This window comes from Equus asinus, chromosome 13 (assembly GCF_041296235.1).
Source record: "Equus asinus isolate D_3611 breed Donkey chromosome 13, EquAss-T2T_v2, whole genome shotgun sequence".
Taxonomy (NCBI): domain Eukaryota; kingdom Metazoa; phylum Chordata; class Mammalia; order Perissodactyla; family Equidae; genus Equus; species Equus asinus.
Window position 1 is genome coordinate 14042064 of NC_091802.1, and position 24714 is coordinate 14066777.

At 38.7% G+C, this 24714-nt stretch overlaps 1 protein-coding gene across 9 annotated transcripts in view; it reads right to left on the bottom strand.

Annotated features, from left to right (window-relative positions):
- KIAA0753 (KIAA0753 ortholog) overlaps positions 1-24714 on the bottom strand; it is a 55060-nt gene that overhangs the window by 24964 nt on the left and 5382 nt on the right. For 5 of the 9 annotated variants that reach the window (XM_070482519.1, XM_070482520.1, XM_014832568.3 and 2 more), the window contains 7 exons: positions 24384-24546; positions 17805-18429; positions 15387-15493; positions 14184-14246; positions 13551-13766; positions 11417-11627; positions 1315-1547 (listed from right to left, as the gene is read on the bottom strand). In XM_070482519.1, the coding sequence (XP_070338620.1) occupies positions 1315-1547; positions 11417-11627; positions 13551-13766; positions 14184-14246; positions 15387-15493; positions 17805-18429; positions 24384-24476 (1548 nt within the window). In that variant the 5' untranslated portion in view covers positions 24477-24546. Of the gene's footprint in view, positions 1-1314; positions 1548-11416; positions 11628-13550; positions 13767-14183; positions 14247-14282; positions 14511-15386; positions 15494-17804; positions 18430-24383; positions 24547-24714 lie in introns of those variants that run through there. The other 4 variants (XM_070482522.1, XM_070482521.1, XM_044745369.2 and 1 more) reach the window with 4 other exon arrangements.

Consider the following 24714-nt stretch of genomic DNA (forward strand, 5'->3'; position numbering starts at 1 on the left):
TATATATAAAAAATATTATACTTATTTTTATATTTTTTCCTAATTAAACCAAAAACAAAACAGAGGGAAACTGTAAAACATTCTTGGTTAAAATACTTGACTCCTCAGAGTCTTAGGTTTCCCATCTGTAAAATGGGAGAGAATTTCCTCACAAGCTTCTAGAAGATTAAATCGGCTAACATAGGAGGATTCTGATGATGAAGGTCGAAAGGCATATGCCATCTGAATAGAGTGCACCAGGCTATTTTAAAATGCTGTAGAGAATAAGGCTGTCTCTGGAGAAGAGCGCCAAGCTGAATTCACACAGGCTCAATCCTGACTTCCCAATAGCCCTGCATAAGAATTTGTTTGGAAAGGAATAAAGACTTGATCCTAATCCATGATCTATTAGCAACTGGTAATAACTGTTAAATATCCTTTTTCTGGGGTCACCTGACCATATTCAGGTTTGCTACAGAAGCCTCTCGACAGCACCATCAATCGGCAGTAACTATATTAAAGGTATTTAGACTAGGAGGTGGTCTTCCGGTCAGTTCTCCACTGGTAGGGCCTTAAGTTAAATTTTAAATAGAAGCTCAAAAGATAATGTAGTTTTGGGGCCAGCCCTGTGGCTGAGCAGTTAAAGTTCTGCGTGCTCTGCTTCAGTGGCCCAGGTTTGCTGGTTTAGATCACAGGCGCGGACCTATTCCACTCATCAGCCATGCTATGGAGGCAACCCACATACAAAATAGAGGAAAACTGGCACAGATGTTAGCTCAGGGCTAATCTTCCTCAAGAAAAAGAAAAGAAAAAAAAGAAGGAGACTGCCAACAGATGTTAGCTCAGGGTGTATCTTCCTCACCAAAAAAAGAAAAAGGATGTAGTTTCAAGCAAGCTAGCTCCCAAAGCCATATTAGAAAATATTCACCCTAGGATGCCTTTTAATATTGAGTGATTACTATTTATCAATATTTAGCAGGAACCAAATCTTAATCCCCTCAAATTTCACATTTTCAAATCAGAAGCAGAAAAATACCTGAATTTTAAAATAGCCTGCCTGAGTAGAACCTTGGTAGCAAATTGGTTAGGACCTTACCAAAAGAGGACAAGAAACAACGCCGTCCTAGTAACAATATTAAAATGTTATTTTTTGTTAAAAAATAAACACAGTCTGGAGCCAAGCTCAGTCAGCTTAGTTTAGATAGATGAACTCACAGGCTCTGGCATTCAAATGTCTGAGAACTCAAATCCTGGCTCCACCACGTACCAGCCTGTGTGACCCTGGACTAAGTCAGATTAGTACAAATGGGCCAAAAGAAAGAAGCAACTTCATACTTGCTGCAGTCTTGCCGGCGCCAGAGCCTCTTTCCTCCTACCAGGCACAGCCTCAGTCACAGGCTTACTTTTTGCTGCTCTTCTTCTTCCCAAGGCTAACGTCTCCTCTCTGAAGCCTGCATTCTGGTTTAGAATAGATGGAGCTTCTTCCGGAAGTACATCCGCATCTAATACGTCAAGCTCGCTCTCCAACCTCTGGGTCACCGGAAGCTCTCTTTCAGGTTGATACTTATCTACACGGAGATTTCAGAAGGACAAATGGAGGGAAACGCTATTCAAATCAAGGGATGAGAATGATGATCTACAGATGATACGCTCTAAACATCTATCCAAGCCCTGCTAAAACGGGGGGGTTTTGTCACCACGGTTGCTCCTCATCCCCTGACTCCACTGAACGTCACAGCCGACTCCCTGACTCTCATCTCCCGCGTTCACTCACTTGCCTGGCCCCTTGATCCTAACTCTAAAACATCGCCTGCACTTACCTCTGCCTTTCCTTCCCCTCTGCCACTACCCAAGGTCAGGCTTGCCTCATCCTCTGACTGTGATAACGGCATCTCCTAACTGAGCCCTTGTCTTCAATCGCACCTTCAGCTGGCTACCAAAACTGTTCTTCTAAATTGTAAATATTTAAATGTCACTTCTCAAAACCTTGGATGGCTCCTAATTTGACAGAGAATAAAGTCTGAACTCCATACATGACATTCAACCTGCAATACGAAAGGAAAGAAAACTATCTTTATTGGAAGGTGAGATCATGTTTTCTATATAGAAAATCCAAGAGAATCTACAGACAAACAATTACAACTAAGAAACGACTTCAGAAAGGTTTCTAGATAAAAGAAGAAAAATACACAAAAATCATTAATACCATTCCCACATATCAAAATAACTAACCACAGAAAATATAAGAGAAAAGAATATCCCATTAACATTGGCAACAAAAACCATATGGCACTTGGGAGAAATCTAATGAAAGATGCACAAGACTTTTACACAGGGGCTGGCCCTGTGGCCGAGTGGTTAAGTTCACGCGCTTGCTTCAGTGGCCCGGGGTTTTGCCAGTTTGGATCCTGGGCGTGGACACGGCACTGCTCATCAGGCCATGCTGAGGTGGTGTCCCACATGCCACAACTAGAAGGACCACACCTAGAATATACAACTACGTAATGGGGGGCTTTGGGAAGAAGAAGAAAACAAAAAAGATTGGCAACAGATGTTAGCTCCGGAGCCAATCTTTAAAAAAAAAAAAGACTTTACAAAAAAATTCAAAGGTATTTTTAAAGGACATGAAAGAAGATCTGAGTAATTGCTTTAATGAACAAAAAGAATACCGTAAAGATGTCAATTCTCCCCAAAGTAATCTATAATTTCAAATGCAATTTCAATTAAAATCCCAACAGATTTTTTTTGTGGATCTAAACAGACAGATCCTAAAATTCTTATGAAGAGTACAATCCTAAGATAGCCCAAATAATTGTGAAGAACACCATGAAGTGGGGAGTGGGGCAGCCATGGAGTCTTACTCTACCAGAGATACAGTCTCAGGATAAAGCTGTAATAATTAGGGCAGTGTGGGAGTGAGGCAGGAACAGGCAGAAACCAACGAGGCAGGATGGAGATGACACAGGTGACATGACAAATCAGTGAGTATGACTGGACTGCTCAATAAATCATGCTGGGAACGTCAGCATCCACAGGTAACAAACAAAACAGGATCCTTGCCTCACACTGAACAACACTTAAATTCTAAATAGAATGAAGATCTAAATGTGAAAGAAAAACTTTAAAGCTTTTAGAAGAAAATATAAGAGAATATGATTATGACATCAAGGCAGAAAAAGCTTTCTTAAACTCGAACATAATACCAATGTATTTAAATTTAGTTACAGTGAACTACAATTTCCTTTTGATAAAAAGACACCATAAAGTCAACAGACAAGCCAGAGTCAGGAAGTAGATATCTGTAATGCATATAATTAACATAGGATTAATATCCAGAATATCTAGAGAATGTCTACAAATCTTCAAGAAAAATAAACAATCCAATAGAGAAATAGGCAAAGGATAGAAACTGCTAATTTAGAGAGAAAATCTGTCAATAAAAACATGAAAAGATGATCACAGTAATCAGAAAGATCCAAATTAAAACAATGAGGTACCATTTCACATTCATCAGATTGGGGGGAATTTCAATGTGACCATACCAAGCATAAACAAACAAGGACGTGGAAAGCATGTGCTCTCGCCAGACACTGGTGCAGCAATAAACTGGCCCAGCTGCCTGCAGGGGCAGCTCGACTGCTGCAGTGAAGCTGCAGACTCGCCCACCGCGCAGCCCGGCGGTTTCACTCCTAGGTACACCGCAGCCTAGAGGAACGCCCGCACGCATCCATGGGAAGACACGAGCACGGATACTCACTTCATCACGGTTCACTCCTAGGTACACCGCAGCCTAGAGGAACGCCCGCACGCATCCATGGGAAGACACGAGCACGGATACTCACTTCATCACGGTTCACTCCTAGGTACACTCGCAGCCTAGAGGAATGCCCGCATGCATCCATGGGAAGACACCAGCACAGATACCCACTTTGTCATGGTTCATTCCTAGGTACACTCTCAGTCTAGAGGAACGCTCGCATGCATCCATGGGAAGACATAAGCATGGATACCCGCTTCATCATGGTTCGTAAGAGCAAAAAATTGGAAATAACCCAAATGCCCCTCGATAAGAACTGAAAATAAACTATGGTATATTCATAAAAGGGAAACCTATACAGCAGTTACATTAGTGAATCAGAACTCACAGATCAATATGAACAGGTCTTACACACATAAGTGGGGTCTGAAAATGCAGACTGCAGAATGACACATGCTGTAAGATAATCATTTACATGAAATGTATAGCATATGAAACAATGTACTGTTCACACACAGATACCTAAGCACCACCAGTATAAAAACAGAAGAGGTCCACATTATAATAACATCAAGAGTAACCTCTGATGAGGGAGGGAAGGAGACAGATGGGGAGAGAAAGTTAAAAGGGACTTCAGCCATACCTGTCATACTTTATTTCTAAAAGTAAATTCTGAAGCAAGTAAAGCAAAAATGTAAAAATTTGTTAAATCTGGGTAGTAGATACATAGGTGTTAATTATTTTCATTCTTTTTCTGTATGTTTTAAATATTTCACAATAAAAGGAGAACTCCATTTGGACTACTTTAACAGCAGTAGGTCAAGGGCCAGATTCCCCCACATCCCTTCTTTAATCTGGTACTTTTCAAGGCCATGGAAGTCACATAGCAAGTAACTATAAGCCAGAAGGAAAGAATGCTAAGACTAAATCCTTGGTCTATAAATTACTTATTAAACCCCAAGTTTACACACAGCAAAGCAACTCTGACCTCCAGGTCCTGATGCCTTTTCGGTTATGATTTATTTACAGAGATCAACATGCAAATGCAGCACCAGTTCCAGGGGCAGCTGAGTTTGAGGACACTGCTGGTAGTGGGGAGGGACACCATCCTTCCATCTGACAAGTTGTTCTAATGCAATCAACCATTGCAAGAACATTTCTGAAGCCACTCAAGAACTGCACCAGCCAACAATGACATCAATCACGAGAGCAACTCAGGCTCACATATGCATCCCCACTGCAAAGGGCAGAGAGCGTTCCACCCCCAAGGGCTCCCTACGGCTTTCTGGGGGTGAGGGTTAGGTAGGGACGAGAAGACCTTAGGAAGGCAGAATGGACGACTTTGGTAGAGTGATATCTAAAACAGAAACAGAAAATGTAACTTTCTGAAATCCAGCTATAAGGACAAGAAGAAAAACACAAATAAATAAAAATGAGAGCTACCACATCCTTCCCCATGAGGAAATGTAATAAATCTGCAAAGGGGCTAACTATAACCATGCCCCAATGTGTAATAAAGATGATGATTATTATCTCTTACATCTGCACAAGACTTTTTCAGTTTATAACATAATTCACATTCACATTTGAACCTCAGCAGACACGCAGAGTGGACAGTGATCACTACACTTTTCAGATGAGGAAATGACAGCTGAGCATTTTACTCAAGGTCACAAGTAGAGCCAGCAGCGGCAGAGCCACGTCTTCTCTCGACCCAGGGCTGGGCCCGAGCCCGTCGGGGACTGTGGAGCTGTTCAGCATAAACACATTTTCCAGATACCTGAAGCCTGCTTACTTCATGACCTCGCAGCTTTATTATCTTAAAAATTGACAAAACTCATTTTTAAAGATTTTATTTTTCCTTTTTCCCCCCAAAGCCCCCAGTACACAGTTGTGTATTTTTAGTTGTGGGTCCTTCTAGTTGTGGCACGTGGGATGCCGCCTCAGCATGGCTTGATGAGCGGTGCCACATCCACGCCCAGGATCTGAACCAGAGAAACCCTGGGCCGCTGCATTGGAGTGCGCGAACTTAACCACTCAGCCACGGGGCCGGCCCTGACAAAACTCATTTTTAAATGGCTACCAAAGATTTTTTCCTTCAGTTAGAATACGCATAACATAATAGAATCTTTTCTTAATAACTTGAGATTATTATGATGAACTAAAAACATCTTACATCTTTATAGCACTTAGTAATTATCTAATTTGCTATTTACAACAACTAAGCCAGTCACATAGGATAAGGACTATTATCCCAATTTCACAGATGAAAAAATTAAGGTTCAGAGAGATTAAGCCATCAAGCCAGGTCACAAAATGACAGAAGTGGGACTAGAAGCGGGGTCTTTTCAGTCTACGTTTTCCTGCTGGTGGTCTGTCTGCCTGCTTTCCCAAATTTGTTCATATGGTGAGCTTTAGATCAGCAGGTTTTCCAAATTCTCTCTCTGAAGCTTGTCCTAATTTTCTAACTCATTTAGGAAACACATCTCTGTGTAGAGGCCTGGAAAGTTCTCCACACTTCCTCCAGAGTTTCATAAGTGAGCCCCCAACAGCCAGAACTCAAGTTCTGTGATTGCTGCTCAGAAGCCTTTTCTTATTCAATTACACTTCCGCACAGAGTCTCTCACCTAAGTGCCTATGGGCCAGACACTGGGCTAGTCACAGAAGACGTGACTGCAAGTAGACACGATACTTGTCCTGAAGGGAAAGGCTGGCAAAAGCAGACTCTGGTTAAAAGGAAGAGACTATATTAGTTCTACCTGCTACCAGCAAAGGGAAGAGAATATCACATTATAGTGAATAACTATCGAACAGTAAGTGCATAAATTAGGTTTTGTTACATTCACGTTAGAGGTGGTACAGTAAGCTATGAAGGTTCCACAGAATTAGTGGCAGACTGAGAAATAAATCAAATAAAAACCAGACTGATACGCAACTTTCAAATCAGTAGAGGAAACAAAATGAAACAAGAAAAACTTGATTACTGGAGTAAATTACAACAAAGGAAAAAAACCCTGGCAAATGAAAACCATAAAGTAAAGTGGAAAGAAGATCAAACGTGTCATTAATCTCAGTAAACGTAAGCAGGTTAAATGTAGAAATCTACAACAGGGTTAAAAACACCAACAGTAAACTATTTACAAAGAGTACTCTTAAAACAGCAAAGAAAGGGGCTGGCCCGGTGGCACAGCAGTTAAGTGCGTACATTCCACTTCTTGGTGGCCCAGGGCTCACCCGTTCGGATCCTAGGTGTGGACATGGCACAGCTTGGCAAAGGCCATGCTGTGGTAGGCATCCCAGGTATAAAGTAGAGGAAGATGGGCATGGATGTTAGCTCAGGGCCAGTCTTCCTCAGCAAAAAGAGGAGGATTGGCTGTAGTTAGCTCAGGGCTGGTGTCCTCAAAAAAAAAAACAGCAAAGAAAGATTGAACACAGAAGGATGGAAAATGTTATTCTAGGTAAATGCCAAATAAGTTAGGCAGATAAAACAATATTAGTATCAGATAAAACAGAATGTAAAGTGACTGACGTTAAAAAAGACAGAGAGATACTTAATAATAATAACATATAAAATCCATCGAAAAGATTTAACAGGAACTCTCATGCATCTAACAGCACAACTTCAAAATATACAAAATAAAAATGAATAGAAACAAAATGAGAAATTAATAGTCTCAAGTATCACAAGAGATTTTAACATACCTTTATATCAGTCATCTACAGATCAAGTAAATAAAACCAGAAAACTACAGAAGAAAAAGAAATAAAAGGAATAAAGATTGGACAGGAGGAAATAAACCAATGGTTATTCATAGATGATATGATTATATACATAGCAAAACACAAACAAGCTACAGATAAATTATTACAAATAAATTAGCTTAGCAAGTTGCTAGATACAAGATCAATACATAAAATCAACTCTATGTCTAAGTATCAGCAATATACATTAGAAATTAAATTTTTTTAAAAGACATCATTTACAAGAGCATATAAAATAGCAATACCAAGGAATAAATATAAACCTAATGAAAGAGGAACAAAACCATACACATACATACAGACACACACACACACACACACACACACACACACAATAAATTACTCAGAGTATTTAAAGACAACCTAAATAAATGGAGTGGATTTTTGTGTTTTTCTGTTTGTGGATTGGGAAATTCAATATTGTAAAGATGCCAATTGCTCATCAAAATTCCAATAGATTGTTTTTTGTTGTCGCTGCTGTTTTCGGGGGGGGGGGGGGCTGATGGAAATTGACAAATTCTGATTCTAAAATGTCTATGGAAATACCAAGGGCCAGGATTCGCCAAGACATTCTGCAAGAAAAGGTGGCAAAAGCTGTCCTCCTGGACATCAAGACTTAGAATAATTAAGATAGCGTACATTAGCATAAGAGCCACCAATTAGATCAATAGAAAAGAACAGAGGGCCCAGAAATTGACCCACAGATATGCGGACACAATTTATAACAAAAGTGGCACTGTATGCCACTCTGGGGAAGAGTACTCTTTTCAACAAATAATGCTAGCTCAAACAGATATCCACCTGTAAGAAAATGAAACTTTTCTGGGAAATAATATAGGAAAACGTCTTCTTAACTTTAGCACAGGGAAAGCTGCTGAAACAGGATACAAAAACAAACAAACAAAAACTACAGAGGAAAAGATTGCTACATTGGACTACAGTGAAATTAAGAATTCTGTTCATCAAAAGACACCACTGTAGCGTTTAAAAGCAAGCCACATCTTATTTCTAAGAAGACATTTATAACACAAATAACTGAAAACGGGTTCATATGCAGAATACTCTTACAAAGAACTACAAATCAATAAAAAAGAAAGGAGTGAGAGAAAGGAAGGAAGAGAAAAAGAAAAAATGAGAGAGAGAGAGAGAGGAGGAGCAGGCAAGAGACTTCACCTTCACAAAAGACAAGTAAATGGCCCAAAAATATATGAAAAAGTACTCACATCATTACTCATTCAGCAAACATAAACTAAAATCACAATGACAGCCTTACACACCAACCAGGCAGCTAAAATGTAAAAAACTAATGATAACAAGTGCTGACAAGGATGTGTAGTGGCTGTTCTCATATACTTTTGGTTGGAAAATAAAATAATAAAACCACTTTGAAAAAGAATTTTCATCTGTTACAGTTGAACAAACACATACCCTATGACCTGACAATTCCACTCGTGAGAATATACCCAACAGACACACAGGCACACAGGTGTACCAAGAGATGGATATAAGACCAATCACAGTAGTATTCTTAATAATTGCCCCAAACTGGAAACAACCCAGTGATTAAAACAAAATAGAGAAACAAATTGTGATATATTCACACAATGGAAGACAGTAATGAACGCAAACAAATCACAGCTACACAAACAACAGATGAATGGCACAAAGTGTCAAGTTAAAGAAGCCAATCCAAAGAAAATACTTAGTGTGTAACTCTAATTTCATCAAGTTCCAAATCAGGCAAAACCAAAGCATGGCAGTAAAAATCCAAGTAACTTGGGGGAGGAGGCAGGGGATAGAGACTGGGAGGGGGGGTGCAGGGGGGTTTCTCAGTGCTCGTTAATGTTTTCTCTCTTGACTTGGATAGTGATTATACAAATGTTTGTTTTCTGATAATTAACTGAGCTGTAAATTTATATTTGTGCACTTTTCTATCCACATATTCCACTTCAATTAAAAAAGGAAAACTATTTACTGAATTTGTCCATACTCTGATATGAATGGCATATTTAAAAATTCAGTATTAAAATATTAAAATATGTTAAACCACCATCAACGTATATCCTATCAGTTTAACTAAGAAAAAGAAAAAAGAATCGGAAAAGAAAACCTCTTAGCAAAACAGGAACAGAAGAAAATTTCCTTAACCTTATATGCAGATCTGCCAAAAAATCAAGAGTAAGTGTCATATATAAAGAAGCATTACCATTAAATCTGTGGGAAAGTGTCCACCATTACAGCTATTATTCAATATTATTCTGAATTAAAATCCATTCAATAAAGCAGAAAGAGGAAAAAGAAAAGGTATAAAAATTGCAGAGAGAGGCAAAACTTTACTTATTTGTAGGTGATCTCATCTATCTGGGAAAATAAAAAAGAATTAACCAACAAAATCTCATATTTCATCAAACCTAAAACATCAAGACACATCATTATCTTATGCACCAATAGGAAATTATTAAATATTGCCAATTAATTTAAGAATCAACTCAATTCAATTCAAGATCATCAATTTAAGAATGCATCCCAATTTCAGAAATGTTCAAATATATACCTTAGAACCAATGAAATAAAGTATCATAATAAAAGATTTCAGCAAGGTGCCCGATGTAAGAGCAATGTACAAATCCAACAGCCCTCCTAGAAGTAGCAATAACCACCTTCAAAATGTTAATGAAAAAGATCCCATTCACAACAGCAATAAAAACTATAAAACAGGAAAACTAGAAATAAACATAACAAAGGAATTTAGGAATTCCTTTGTATTCCTCTGTCAGGAATTCTTATATGCAGAAAGTACAAAATTCAACTGAAGGGATGGAAAAAGGGCAAGAATAAATCAATGGGATGACTTCATATCATAAAGATGTCATTTCTACCCTAACCTATGAACTCAATGTAATACCAACCAAATCCCAACAGCACTCTTCACAGAACTTGACAAGCTCATTCTAAATTCCTCTGAAGATAAGCAATCACCATCAGAAAAATTTTGAAAAAGAACAGAGAGGGAAGAATGGCCTCATGAAACATTAGATTATCTAAGTAAGAATGATGATTTTGCCTACAAAATTAAAATTTTCCGTACCAGAAAAGATATCATAAACAAATCGTAAAAATGACTAAGAAAATATTTGCAATATATGTAAACGAAAAAAGGATCAAGATCCAGAACATATAAAGAATTTCTATACATCCATAAGCTAAACACATAGAACCCAGTGGGGCGATGACAAGGGATGTGAACAGACCAATCACAGAAGGGGAAACACACAGGGCTAAGGCATACGTGAAAGAAACAATAATCTTCCTCATTAGGAATCAGGGAAATGCAATATAAAACAGTAAGACACCATTTTCCACCCAGAGACTAGGAAATTTTAAAACATTTCCTTACACCAAGTACTTGGCACGGACATAGGGAAATACACACTGATGATCACTGACGGTCACTGCTAGTCTAAACATAATTATATGCCCATTTTCAAAGGCAAGTTGGCAGTGTCTGTTTAAATGTGCACACCACATAATCTAGCAATTCTACTTCTTGGAAAGACAAGAATTTATCACCTATGTAAAAAAATGCATACGTATCAAATTTGTGTGTATGGGTACATATGTATCACTGAAATGTAAATAAACTTGAAAAAAAAAAGTAGGGTTCTAACTTCCAGCTCTGTAGGACTTTACTTTGGGTAGCCCAAATGTTATGATGTACTTTGTCCACCCTCCCCTGTGGAAGAGTACTCCAGCCTCCAGCCTAAGGAAGCACCGTGGTTGCTGTGCACTTGTCCTACGTCAAGTGTGCCTATTGTGGACGAGGTTTAAATCCTCGCTTTCCCCTCAGGGCAGCAACTGTTATAGTCCAGAAAATCTCAAAGAATAAAATATTTGCAATAAACACTTGACGGCACATACCAGCAAGAAGCTTCTTTGCCACTGAAGGTTGTCTTGTTTCCTGTGGAATTATCTCCTTTGCGACAAAGGGTCTCCTCTCTCTCTTTGGTGATGTACTTGGCCATCTCTCCAAGGTCCTCTGGCTACCAACAGGAAATCTGCTCCCAATTTCAGTGAAACATTTCTTCGCCTTTTTTGGTGACAGTTTCTTTTCTAGGAGGGATTCCAAAGCCTGCCATGAAACAGTCAATTATTCTCTTTCTCTCACAAAAGTCTGACCTTTAATCACAAAACTGAAAATGAGGACTCCAGAGAAACGTGTTATTAAATGGCCATCTCTAATGGCTAACAAAAAGTTGTTCAACTTAATTTAAAAACTTCACTATTTAGGACATACAATTAATAAAAGAAATTCTGCACGTTCTTTTACATGTTTAGCTCACTAAAACCAATAGCAAAGAGATAAAGAATATGACTGCTTTTAAAGGCATCTAAATTCTAAAATTAAGGATCACCATTTCAGAAATTAACTAGTCTTCAGAATATAATCCTATATGCTTTCAAAGTATTTTAATCCTCAAAGAAAACGTCATAAACTCAAGTAGTATTTTAAGTGGGCAAAGAGACTCCATGTAACATTAATTTTCATAAACTGAATAAAACTTAGCAGGTCCAGCAGCTTTGGTCACTCAATGGCAGGAGATCTGTGTTCCCCCTTCATGAAAGAGGGACACCCTCTAATAAGTACCCACTCATTCATTACTGGGCTCTGAGGACCTTAGTCTCCAGCTGGTCAGTACAAATTAAGGACAACTGAACATAGCCAGGGAGATTTAGTTCAGATGACAGTAAGGCAATAACAAAATAATAAGCCGTGGAATGGTTTAACACAGCAACAATAAAGAATAAATTTCTTGCACTACTGAATATTTTCAAAAGTAGAGGAGACAGACATTATGTTTAAGAAACATTATGTTAGGGTACTTTTGCTCAAAATTTGGGAAAGGGACTAGAGAATCTCTTGAGATCCTTTCTAGGATTATGAAGATATGTTCTCCAAATGAAATCACTTCAGCCAGTAAATGTTTCCTATGGTAAGTTTAAAAATATCACAACTTGATATGCTGTCTAAAGGTCTGCATTTGACAATAACATTCCTGATAGTGAGTTATATATACACAAACGTAACCAATACAAATCACAAACCTATCTGCTGGATAACGGAACTGTAAAGGCAGAAGGGGCCCTAGGACCACACAGGGCTAGTTCATGGTAGAACTGGCATGTTAGTCCAGAATTCTCCCCACTACACCACCTTTCCTCCACAGCGAACAGCTTACTATGTCACACTAACACAGAAGCTGTCTTTTTATCTGGGATGAAAACGTGTGGTGTAGAGGAAATAACACTGGCACGGGAGTCAGAGATAGGAATCTGATTCTCAGCTCTCAAGAGAAGTAACCGTGTCATCTCTCTGATGTTCGCTTTTTTTTTTAAATCTGTAAAATAGCAGTAATAAAACCTACTACAAACCACAGCGCTGCAGTAAGGATGAAATGGAGAATTATGTGCCAGCACTCTGCAAACTTCAGAGAACCATAAAGATTTAAGGGCACATTGTTCTTGTTGTCTTTGTCACCAATGAGAACTAAGAACACTATCCATTCCTGACTAGTACGTGCCAGTTGTGACTTCCAGAAGTCTCTAGCCACGTCACAAGACTTGAGGCTCTGTTTCCGTGTCTTTAAGTGCTTATTTTCAAAAATCTATCCAGATTACACAAACATTCTAATCTAAGCACTAATCTAAGAGTGCTCTACTGTTTTCCTTTTCTACGCTAATAAATTCTTCATTAAACGGCATGGTCAGGGAATGGAGCATCCTATTCAATCAACGGACCTGGTGAAGAGCTGTTACATGTTCTAGACCCATGTCACCAATTCTCAAAGAAGTGAAATACAATATTATAGATTAGACTGTAAAAACAATAAAATAAAAATGAAGTGCTGCTTCTGCCCTCTGCGAAGCTTTAGTTTACTAGGTAGCAGCTTTGTCTTGTATTCTCCATGAATTCCAATGAAACAGGCAATGGTAAACATTACCTTCCTGCTTAGAAACAGCGCACTTTCAACAAAAATTGGAGTCAGTTTCATACCTCAATTTGTCGCAGGATATCTATAACCACATCAGGGACAAAAGAATCAGCATCCATCTTGGCAGAGCAGAGTGAAAGCTGGCGAATGAGACTGCCCAGTTCCCTACACCGAGCAGGGACTGGGTGCTCCCCTCGGTCGGTGAACTGAGTGACAAACATCTGTAAGGCCCGAATGGCTCCTCGATGGGCAGCTGCCAGCCGGGACATTGCCCACGACTGGCAATAAATCAGACGTGAGAAGTTATTTCAATATTTAGAACTTCTTAACATTAACCCAATCCTTAAGAATATTTAGTCTATCTTCTTTCTATCTAAGAACTACTTCTATCGTGAAAACTTTTTCAGAGTAAAGGGAATTGTAAAGTTTAAAGGTTTTCTAATGACAAAGTCTTTTTCTTCTTCCACTCACTTTCGCACACCAGCAGCAACAACAACAAAAATCTATTCTCAGAACCTGTTCCTTAGAAGGTGACCCCAAATTCAGAATATTTAAGGTGCTCGCTCCCTCACTAACAGGTTTCTACAAGCACTGAAAATAATATTAGTGCAGAGAACCCACACACGATACTAACAAAACAGTGGAAATGTAACTTATAAATAATAAGTATTAATCATAATTGAATTGCATCATACCTTCTTAGTGTGTTTAATTTTATGTGGACTCAATTTATCCAATTCTTCCTGGATTTCTTTAACCTGTTTTGTAAAGGGGGAAAAATGAAAACTTCGTACCTTTCCACCGATCTTTTTTGTAGAAAAGGATACATCTTGTCTTGTCCAAATATAACCATTATTAATTCAAGTCACTTGAAAATGAGACAAGGCTCTTCATTCATGCACACAAAAAATAGATACTGGTTTCCAGTTCAAGATGGTGAATAGAGCACAGTGCTCACCTTCCATCCCTTGGTCCCCAATGTAATAGGAATTTAACATGAAGGAGCGAAGGTGGAGGTGACTCTGGAAAGGTAGGAGGGCCAGATCATGAAGTCTTCAGCGCCATGCCAAAGAACTTAGCTTTTATCCTTTAAGTCACAGAGAGCCATTAAGTCTTTTAAGCAGACGTCTGACAGGGTAAGATTTGTGTTTTAGAACAATCTCTATGGCAGCAGTGTAAACTAAACCCCCCAAAAATGTAGAACAAAATCGAACTCAGGCACTATCTTTTAAATGCAAAAGTCCAGTTTTCGGTTCAAGCAGTAAGTGAACAGAAATGAGCTAAAGGCATAATGAGTAAGGCATTAAAGTTAAAACATTTTTAAAAATCTATCCACAACGTAAAGAATGTAAATGCCTATTTATCAGCCACTAAATGTGTCCTGAAAGACACTTAACACAGTCTTCATTCTTTACCATTTAATAAAAACAAATTATTTACTATGTACTAAGCTTCTAGTACATTATAAACATGAGGCAGAAGAGAAACTAACAAGGTCCCTCCCTCTCCTCTGAGACTCAGGTGCACAACTGGGGACCAAGGGTGTCAGGGAAACATCCATCTGACTTCACCTGAAAAAGATGTGCTATATAAGCATCTTTTCTAGGAAAAGGACCCACGGCTTTTAGTAGATTCTCAAGAATCTATGACCACAAAAAGTCAAAAATCACTATTTAAGGAGCTTGGCCATATATACATAAAACACAAACATAAAGGCAGAGGACAAAAAGAAAAAGAATTATTTGTCCATGCGTTCAGGAAATTTAGCCTCACAAAAGCATTAGAATTCAGGTAGGACACTTTGGTGCTAATATTCCTGAGTCAGAAGGAAAACTGAAATTCTCGGAGAAGGCAATACCCAAGGCTGAATGTCCCACTCCTCCCTAGGCTTCCCATACCTGCTGCTGGAGGACGTAGAGCATCCGGGCAAAACAAACAGCTTGCTCCTGCCTCCTGACTCGGATTCGCCGTTCTTCATCTGGATCTAAAGTTCCTTCCATCCGATCTGAAAATATTTTTTTCCCCAGAAGTGGATTATAAACTTTATATAAAAACTTACAAAAATTTCAATTATTCAAAGAGATAAACAAAGTTGAAGATCTGTAGTTTTAGTAAGGAAAAAAAACAGGCTGTCGTAGCAAAAGATTTCATTTTTCATCAGCCAAGAAACCAGGATTGTGTGGGCCTGTGTACAGACTCAGGGATGGAAGAGACACGAAGACACTAACTCCAAGCTCCCTCCACGCAGGAATTCCCTGGACCAAATCCCACTGGACAATCTACTCCACTGTCAACCATCTTTTACTATTGTTAAATTCTTTATATTGAGCCAAAATCTGTAAAGCTATTTTCTTAAAAACCTTTTATTAGCCTAATTTTATGTTTAGCAAGATTTCTTTTACTTTCTTATCTTGAATCCAAAAGAGAAACCCTTTCTCCAACATATTAAGATAGCAAGTGCCAAAATTATTTGAACGTCTGAAGTCTTCATACGTTTGTCAGGAAGCACACTCTCGTACACACTGGTACTCCACATTCTCAAAAGACTGGTTTAAAGAAATTGTTTCCGGAAGATTGCCTGAGGGATATGCAGTCTACCCATTCCTTCTAGTCAGCGGTTTTCAAACATGTTTACACAAAACAAATTCTTATGCAAAACTCCAATATATAAGTCAGATAAAAGCAATATTTTATTAGTAAAAGTGTATGTTTTAATAATGATTTTATTGTAGTCCTAACAGTTTATAACACTATGAAATTACAGGTGTACGTTATCATTTATCAGTTTCTGTATAGACTGCATCGTGCTCACCACCAACAGTCTAATTTTCATCTGTCACCATATGTATGTGCCCCTGCAGACAGAGGCCATCACAACTATTACCAGTGCATGACAAGGTAAGTACAGAAATTGAAAGTATGCATTTAAGGTTTTTATAGCAATTTGCCATGGTCGTGACCTTTTTATTATAGTTTACAAAGTATTGATTTTGACAGATTGAAAATTTTAACTAAAAAACCTCACTCGATGCAGTCCTTCCCCACAGAGAGTTTGAGGAGCTCTGCTCAAAGGGCCCCCTGCCCTGGGCCACATTGCTTAGCAGTGGGCCTCGGGGCTGTGTTCCCCTGTAGCGTGGCTTCTACCACAGTATGCGTGGGGGTCATGCCACAGACAGACACTGAGGACTGGGACGAGCCATGACACTGCTGCTGTTCTGATATAGGAATGTTTTTGAATTGCTCATATTACACAACATACTCTTTAGGAAGACCCCTGGGAGAAATTTCTTTCCAGCCTTGACATATGGATTAACTGTTTCTCCTATTTTAGACTGTAAATTCTGCAACTGATCACGTTTTCCTCTTTAGCTGGCTATGAGGAAGCTCAGAAATAAATCTGTAACTCCTTTGTAATCTATCTTATTTTTCCTTTCCTTATTTTTTCCCATGCCAAAATATCCTCATTTACATATTTTTGTTCTATGTTGTTAATCACAAGTGTTTCTGTAAGGCACTTTACATTCCTTACATAACATGCATATATGTACATATGCATATATTAATTAATTTTAAAATGCAAAAAATCATTATAGACTACGGACTATCCTAGCATAGAAGTTCTTTTGATGCTCTCTATTCCTTGCAGTGTGAACACTTGGCTCAATTCCCCTACTTGTTAGCCGTGGTCACCCCAAATTCTCCATGTGGAATCAATCTTCTACTCCTCGGGGAAGCACAAGGGCACAGAGAACATTGAAGAATTGTAGAGCACAGTACACGAGATCATACAGCTTCCTTTCTACCCTGTGGTCAGATATTTTACACATATACCACAACTTTCCTTGTCACTGCTGTGTACTCATCTAAACACTAAGTCAGAAGTGGTTTTCTGTACAATATACATATAAGATGCTCCTCTTTGAACAAATTAAAAATAATTTTGCCAGAAGGGCTTCTGGATAAAGAAGCAAAACATGACAGGATAACGTGCAGTCAAGGGCCAGAAGACCTACGGTTCAGACAGCAGGTGCCCCAACTCCTAGACTGGGCCCTCAGTCACTCAACTTACCAAGTGCAGCCTACAAAAAAGGAGCTATTTCATGTACCTCTGCTGGAAAGAGGAGCTAGAGCAGGGCAAACTCTTCAGGAAAAAAGACATCCGTCAAACTCAAGGTCCACTTGCTTGTCACGAGTATTCACTCCAGTGACAGAAGGAGGCAATGGAATGTGATGGGTGGTAGGGTCCCAAAGGAATGTATTTGAATTATCTCACTCTCATGGCATCTCTTCAAAGTGAAGAATCCAATTTTCCTCACCTTTTTTAGTTGTTTCTTCAATTTTATGGATACAATTGCTCAATTCTTTCCGGAGTCGCTGAACTTCTAACAGGCTTTTGTGTTCACATAGGCTCTTGTGGTCACCTGTCCTGGCATGTGGCTGAAGTCCTGGATCATGGGCAGGTGGCGAATTTGGCATGGTCAGATCTGACTGTCCTGGATGAGATGTGTACAGGTATACCTTGGCACCTGAGCTGGAAATTTCTACCTTGGACGGCTGGTGGCTGCAACGACAGACTTCCTGACTCTTTGATTCCTTCCTCTCCATCCTATGGTCACATATTTTATGCTTAGGGTGACCACATTTCTGAGCGATCTGGGGCTGACTTCTGAGATGATGTTCTTTTATATGTTCTTCAAACTGTCTTCGTTTCACATCTCTTTTGGCTAGGTGGACAGCATAGCTAAGTCTCTCTTCTGATATGACAGAAAATGAAACAGAACTGCTTAGGTCAGGACCGTTTCTAAAATCCAAATCTTTACAACGGTATGACTCATTGTATGTGTGCTTCAGTTTTTCAATTCTAATTGCATGTGGGCAAGAATATCGGACTGCCAAGTTGCTTGGATGTGTAGGAACATTCCTATTAAACTGCAGCTGGTTCTTTAAAAAACAAATAAAAGCAAGCACACATTAGAAAAATAACATTGCATAGTTGGTATATGTCTGTAATCAAGTTTCTAAAATTTCGCCCACACAATTATTAGTGCTAAGAGGTGACTTTCTGTTTACTGATAGAATCGGTGACTCTCATACACCCTTGAATTCATCAGTACCCCTGGTTCTATCTTACAATCACCCAGTCCCAGAGTATTATCCTTCTGTTTAGTAATATAATAGCATACTGGGACCCTCCTCTAAAAGTCAACCTAGAAAGCTTCAAGTAGAATCAGTAAGTTCCTCCACTCCCCAGTTGTGGACTCTGTCCTGTTTCAAAATGTCAGGTTGCAGCAAGTGACCAATACAATTCATTAGGAGCATTCCTAGAATTGCTCCACAGATGCGCCACAGGACCTAACCTATGGACAACACTTCTTCAAGACTCCCGGAGATTTCTCATCTGCTGCTTGGACCACATCTTTTATCCTGCACCTAAGTGCATCTTGCTTTAAACAGTCCATTTACACTTTCTTATGCAGGCTTAAATTTTTGTCATTTATAATCATAACAGACACAAGTTTTGTTTTGTTTTTCACTTAAACATAGGCATGTTTCCATATTCCCAAGGTTTTCATGATTACATTTTCCAGAAGCCAATGAATGGCCTTTTCACGCTTAACCTAACTAGAAACATTATTATTAAACATTTAGATAGTTCCAGTTTTCCACTAGTAGAAATATTACTTCAGTTAATATCTCCATGCCTTTAGTTTTTTCTCTTTTTAAATTATTTCCTTAGGCTAAATTATCTGTTCTGGGGTTACTAGGTCAAAGGGAGGAAACGACTCTGTGGCTTTGGATCTGACAATGACAGGTAAACAGCCCTAGGAGAATCGGTGCCCACAAACTCAACGGAGCCTGTGCTGGGACGTCTTGTTCTTGGAGATGCCTCCTCAGTCTCACAACAAAGTCTGATTATGTAACCAGGTACATGAAGAGTCACTTAAAAATAACCTACTGTGATAAAACTTAAGGAAAGTATTTTTGGGGGAAAAAAGTTACTTAAAAACCTCAGTAGAGGTTCTGAGAGAGAAAAAAATGATTACGATCTGAAGGGTACACAGATTAATGAACAGTACTTGAAACTTACAGCCTTATTTGGAGAAAGGTCTTTCCTTGAAAAGTGAAAATAACCTAAGATACCTGGCAGATTTGATATAAGTACTAGAAAAAATATATAGGTGAATTCCTCTTTAACCTGAGTGTAGAGAAAGGCTTTTTAACTATGACTCAAAATCCATACGCAATAAAAGAAAAAGGAATGATAAATTTTACTACATTAAAATAAAAATTTTAAAAACAACTTCTGTTTTTTTGTTTGTTTGTTTTTTGGTTTTGTGTGTGTGTGTGTGTGTGTGTGAGAAAGATTGTCACTGAGCTACCATCTATCCCTATCTTCCTCTATTTTATGTGGGATGCTGCTACGGCATGGCTTGACGAGCAGTGCTAGGTCCACGCCCAGGATCCGAACCTGTGAACCCTGCGACGCCGAAGCAGAGCACACGAACTTAACCACTACACCACTGGCTGGCCCCTCTCCCTGTTTTTTATGGTTAAAAAGCACCATAAACAAAGTCAAGTAAGAACTGAAAAACTGGAAGAAAAATGTAAGTACAAAGGGCTCCTAATACATAAATCACAAAAACTGAGGTGATAAAAAGATCGAAACTCTAGAGAAAATGGGAAAAACACATAAACAGACAATTTATAAAAAAAGATATAAACATGGCCCTTAAACATATAAAAAGTTAGTCAATCTCATAAAAAGACAAGTTAAAAATATACTGAAATAGCCATAGACCCACAAATATGAAAAGCCCTAACAACACATGCTGCTGGTGAGGCTGAGGGAAAATAGGCACTCTCGCAGAGTGCTGGGGGCATGTAAGCTGGGATAACCCTCGGGGACAGGAATTTGACAATATCTACCAAAACTACATATGCGTTTCCATTTTGAACCAGCAGTCTCACTTCTAGGAATTTATCCTGAAGATACACCCCAAAAACTACATACGTACAGGGCTACTCACTGCATTGCTTGTAAAGTATTGGAACTGACCTAAACGCCCGTGTAGGAGAGTGGCTGCATAAAGTATGCTATATCACACATAGGAGCACCATGAAGATGTTAAAAATAATGAGGGAGATCTCCATGAACTCATGGAGGGATTTCTCAGACATACCGTTTAACGACAAGAACAAAGTGCAAAAAGAGTATCTGTAATATACCACCCTCCAGAAAAGGAGAGAAATACTTCATGAGAAAATATACATGCATCAGATCATCTGTGCAAAAAGAAACACAGGGAAGAGAAATCAGAGACTAACGAGATCAGGTATCTACAGGGTGTAGTCAGGAACTGAGTGGAAAGGACAGAGGGAATGGGGGAGGGGGTAACACCTCTGTGAATATACCTTTTTGTGCAGGTATATTTGGAACCATGTTAAGGTTTGACATATACTAGAAAGACAGGAAGGGAGAGAGGGAGGAAGGGAATAAATAAAATTCATTAAGATGAAGAAAATCCCTAAAAATGCATACTAAAAGAAACCAACAAACCAAACTGAATTTCAAATGAATAAGATAACCACACCAAAAAGTGAGGGTTAAAAAAAAATTAACCCCCCCCCAAAAAAAAAAATTAACCCAATTAACTTCTGAACATAGCATTTGGACTATATGACCTCACCCTAAAGACAAAAAGTACTCTAAACAAATATTAAACTCTAATTTGTAGAGTTCTTTTTTTGCAGAGGAATGGATTGCAATTCTCAAGCAGTTTTGTACATTCTAGGATTCAGCAGATAAGTAAACACAGTGTGGATTATCGGAGACAGGTTCCACACTGTTGAACAGGGAGTTACAAATATGGTTAGTGTTGGGTTGGAACTGGAGACATCCATAGATTTTAATATAGACAGATAGGTAGATAAGCAAACAGATACACAGAAAGGGAGGGAAGCAGGGAGAAAGAGAGGACGGGGAGGAGGAAGGGATACAGATGTGAGTGCAGATGTGCATATGAACGTGTACACAAGGACACAAGTACATACATCTATTTCCCAGTTACATCCTCTGAGAAGGTCTAAAACAACACCCAAGAGTTAACGAGTGTATCTAGTATCCAGATACAGATTTCTAAATTCCATTCTCCACTAAAGGGACAAAGTTTCTTAGATTAAGGGTTGATTCCAGGGCTGGGACATGGAAAAAATGCGCTGAGCCTAAAATATCTTTTTATACCAAAAAGTGTTCAAAGATTGTTGGAAACATGTGAAAAGGACACTGGAGTCAGCTTGAAGTGACTCTCACTGGCCAAACCAGAGACCACTTGAATATCCTATTGAATAAAGTAAGACTATGAGTCTGCTCTGATGTAAATAAATAAAGTCACCATTTCCCAAGCATCATAATAAAAAAGTGATTCAGGCAAAAATCGTCAATGAATGCTAAACTAGTGGATGAAAGTTTGGGGAGTAAAAGGATATTAGCATAGTCTCAAAGACAGATACTTTGAATTACAAAAGGTAAAAGAGTAACTTTACAATGGAACACCTGGCAGACAGCACCTTAATCAAATGATTCAAGTTAACATCGCCAGCAATGGGACTCAGTCAATGACATGCATCTCCCAATATGATGCACTGAGAAGAGCCCAGCATCATTTCAGTGGTTTTCCTACAAGTGTATAACCTGAATGTAATTATGAGAAAATTTCAGACAAACTCAAATTGAGAGAAAAATCCTCAAATAACTGGCCGTTATTTTTCAAAAATGTCAATGTCATGAAATATAAAGACAGATCCAGAGATCGTTCAGATTAGAGGAAACTAAAGAAACGTGACACCTAATGCAACTCACGATCTTGGGTTTTCTTTCACTATAAAGGACATTATTGGGACAACTAACAAAACCTCAGTAGGGTCTGTAGATTACATGATAGCATTATTTTAATGTTAATTTCCTGATTTTGATCACTGTACTGTGATTATACAAGAGAAGTCTTTGTTTTGTTTTTTCTTCCCCTAAAGACTGGCACCTGAGCTAACAACTGTTGCCAATCTTCTTTTTTTTCCTCCCCCAATCCCCCCAGTATATAGTTGTATATTTTAGCTGTGGGTCCTTCTAGTTGTGGTACGTGGGAAATACACATACAAGCACATGGGGTAAAACGGCATCATGTCCGCAACTTACTCTTAATCAGTTTAGAAAACACTCTGTGTGTGTGTTCATGGAGAAACAGTGAGAGACAAAAAAAGGGAGGGAGGGAAAATGTACTAAAATGTTAACATTTGGGGAATCCAGGAGAAGAGTATCCAGGAATTCTGTGTACTATTCTTGCAACTTTTCTGTCAGTCTGAAAGTAGATCAAAATTTCAAAAGATTTCCTTTGCAAACAACAATGAGAGAATACTACTGCACGCCCACCGGAATGGCTATAACTAAAAAAACAACAATAAGTGTTGGCAAAGATGTGGAGCAACTAGAGCTCTTATTCAGTGTTGGTAGGAAAGTAAAATGGTAGGATCATGTTGGAAAAAGGTCTCTCGGCTGATTAAAAGACTAAACATATACCTTATTCTATGACCCGGAGATTTCACTCCCAAGTATCTACTCAAGAGAAATAAACACAGGTTTACAAAAAGATTTGTACGAGAATGTTCACAGCAGTAAAACTTATAATAACCCATGCTAGAAACAGCCAGGTATCCATCAGTTGCAGAATGGATAAACTGTGGTGTCATCCGACTATGGAATACTACTCAGTATTAAAAAGTGACAAACTACTGATACATGCAGTAACATGAATGAATCTCAAAAACATACGAAGTGAAAGAAGCCTTATACAAGAGTTCACAATATATGATTCCATTTATAAGAAGTTCAAGAACAGGCAAAACTAATCTATGGTGGAAAAAAATTAGAACTGGGGCCAGCCTGGTGGCACAGCGGTTAAGTCTGCATGTTCCGCTTCAGCGGCCCAGGGTTTGCCAGTTCAGATCCCAGGTGCAGACCTACACACCACTTATCAAGCCATGCTGTAGCAGGTGTCCCACATAAAACAGAGTAAGATGGGCATGGATGTTAGCTCAGGCCAGTCTTCCTCAGCAAAAAGAGGAGGATTGGCGGTAGATGTTAGCTCAGGGCTAATCTTCCTCAAAAAAAAAAAAAAAATTAGAACAGTAGTTGCCTCAAGAGAGGTAGGGGTGGGGATTGGCTAGGAAGGGGCATAAGAGAACTTTCTGGGGTAATGGAAATGATCTGTATCTTGATAGAGGTATGGGTTACACACGTGTGTACATCTGTCAAAACTCAGCAAATGTGCAAAGATATATACAATTCAATGTATTCATTTCAGATGTAAAATTTACATCAAAAGAAAAAATGGTAAACAAAGAATTAATTCCAGTGTATGATATGCATGGTAAAGTAGTTAGGATACTTGTGTATACAATTTATTTTGGTATGTGTAAAAAAATAAGGTAGACTAATAAATGGATTCTAGAGGGATGGAAAATTCAACTTTTCTGCATTTGAAGGCTTTCATTAATACAATGTTGAGGGCGAAGACATTGTGGGGACAACTGGGTAAAGTGGAACAAACACTGGGTTTTTTGGTCCATTTTCCTGGGTGTGGTAACAGTATTATGGTTAAGTAGGAAAGTTTATTTTCAGGATTAGTATTCTAAAATATTCACAAGTGAGGTGTGATGATGTCTGCAACTTTGAAATGGTTCTGCAACAATTTTAGAGAGATGGGTGGACAGAAAAACACGACAAACTGTTAACAATTGTTGAATCTAGAAGATGATTTAAAAGGTGTTCACTGTCCTTTTCTTTCAACTTTTATGTTGAAATGTTTCACAATATAAATCCAAAGAAAAAACAAAACTACCTGCGTCTGAAGTTTCCTGGGGTCACTCCTCTCATCCAGTTGGTCACCAGATGCTGGATGAACACAGGTTGATGCTGGTCTGCCTGGTCCCATCACGTCAGACAGCGTAGAACAAGACCGAAAGCCTACTCCTGGGCCAACAGCTCTTCCCTAAAATCATTGCCTTAAAATAAAAGAAAGCGACTTTCAGACCAACAGTCTTCAAACAAAGGGAAAGAATAAGTAAAACACAATACCAGGCTCATGTAATACTCTACAAGTAGCCCACAGCAATCCCACCCTAAAGAGTGAATGTTTAAGGACAGATATATAATAGTTTCTTCCATTTACA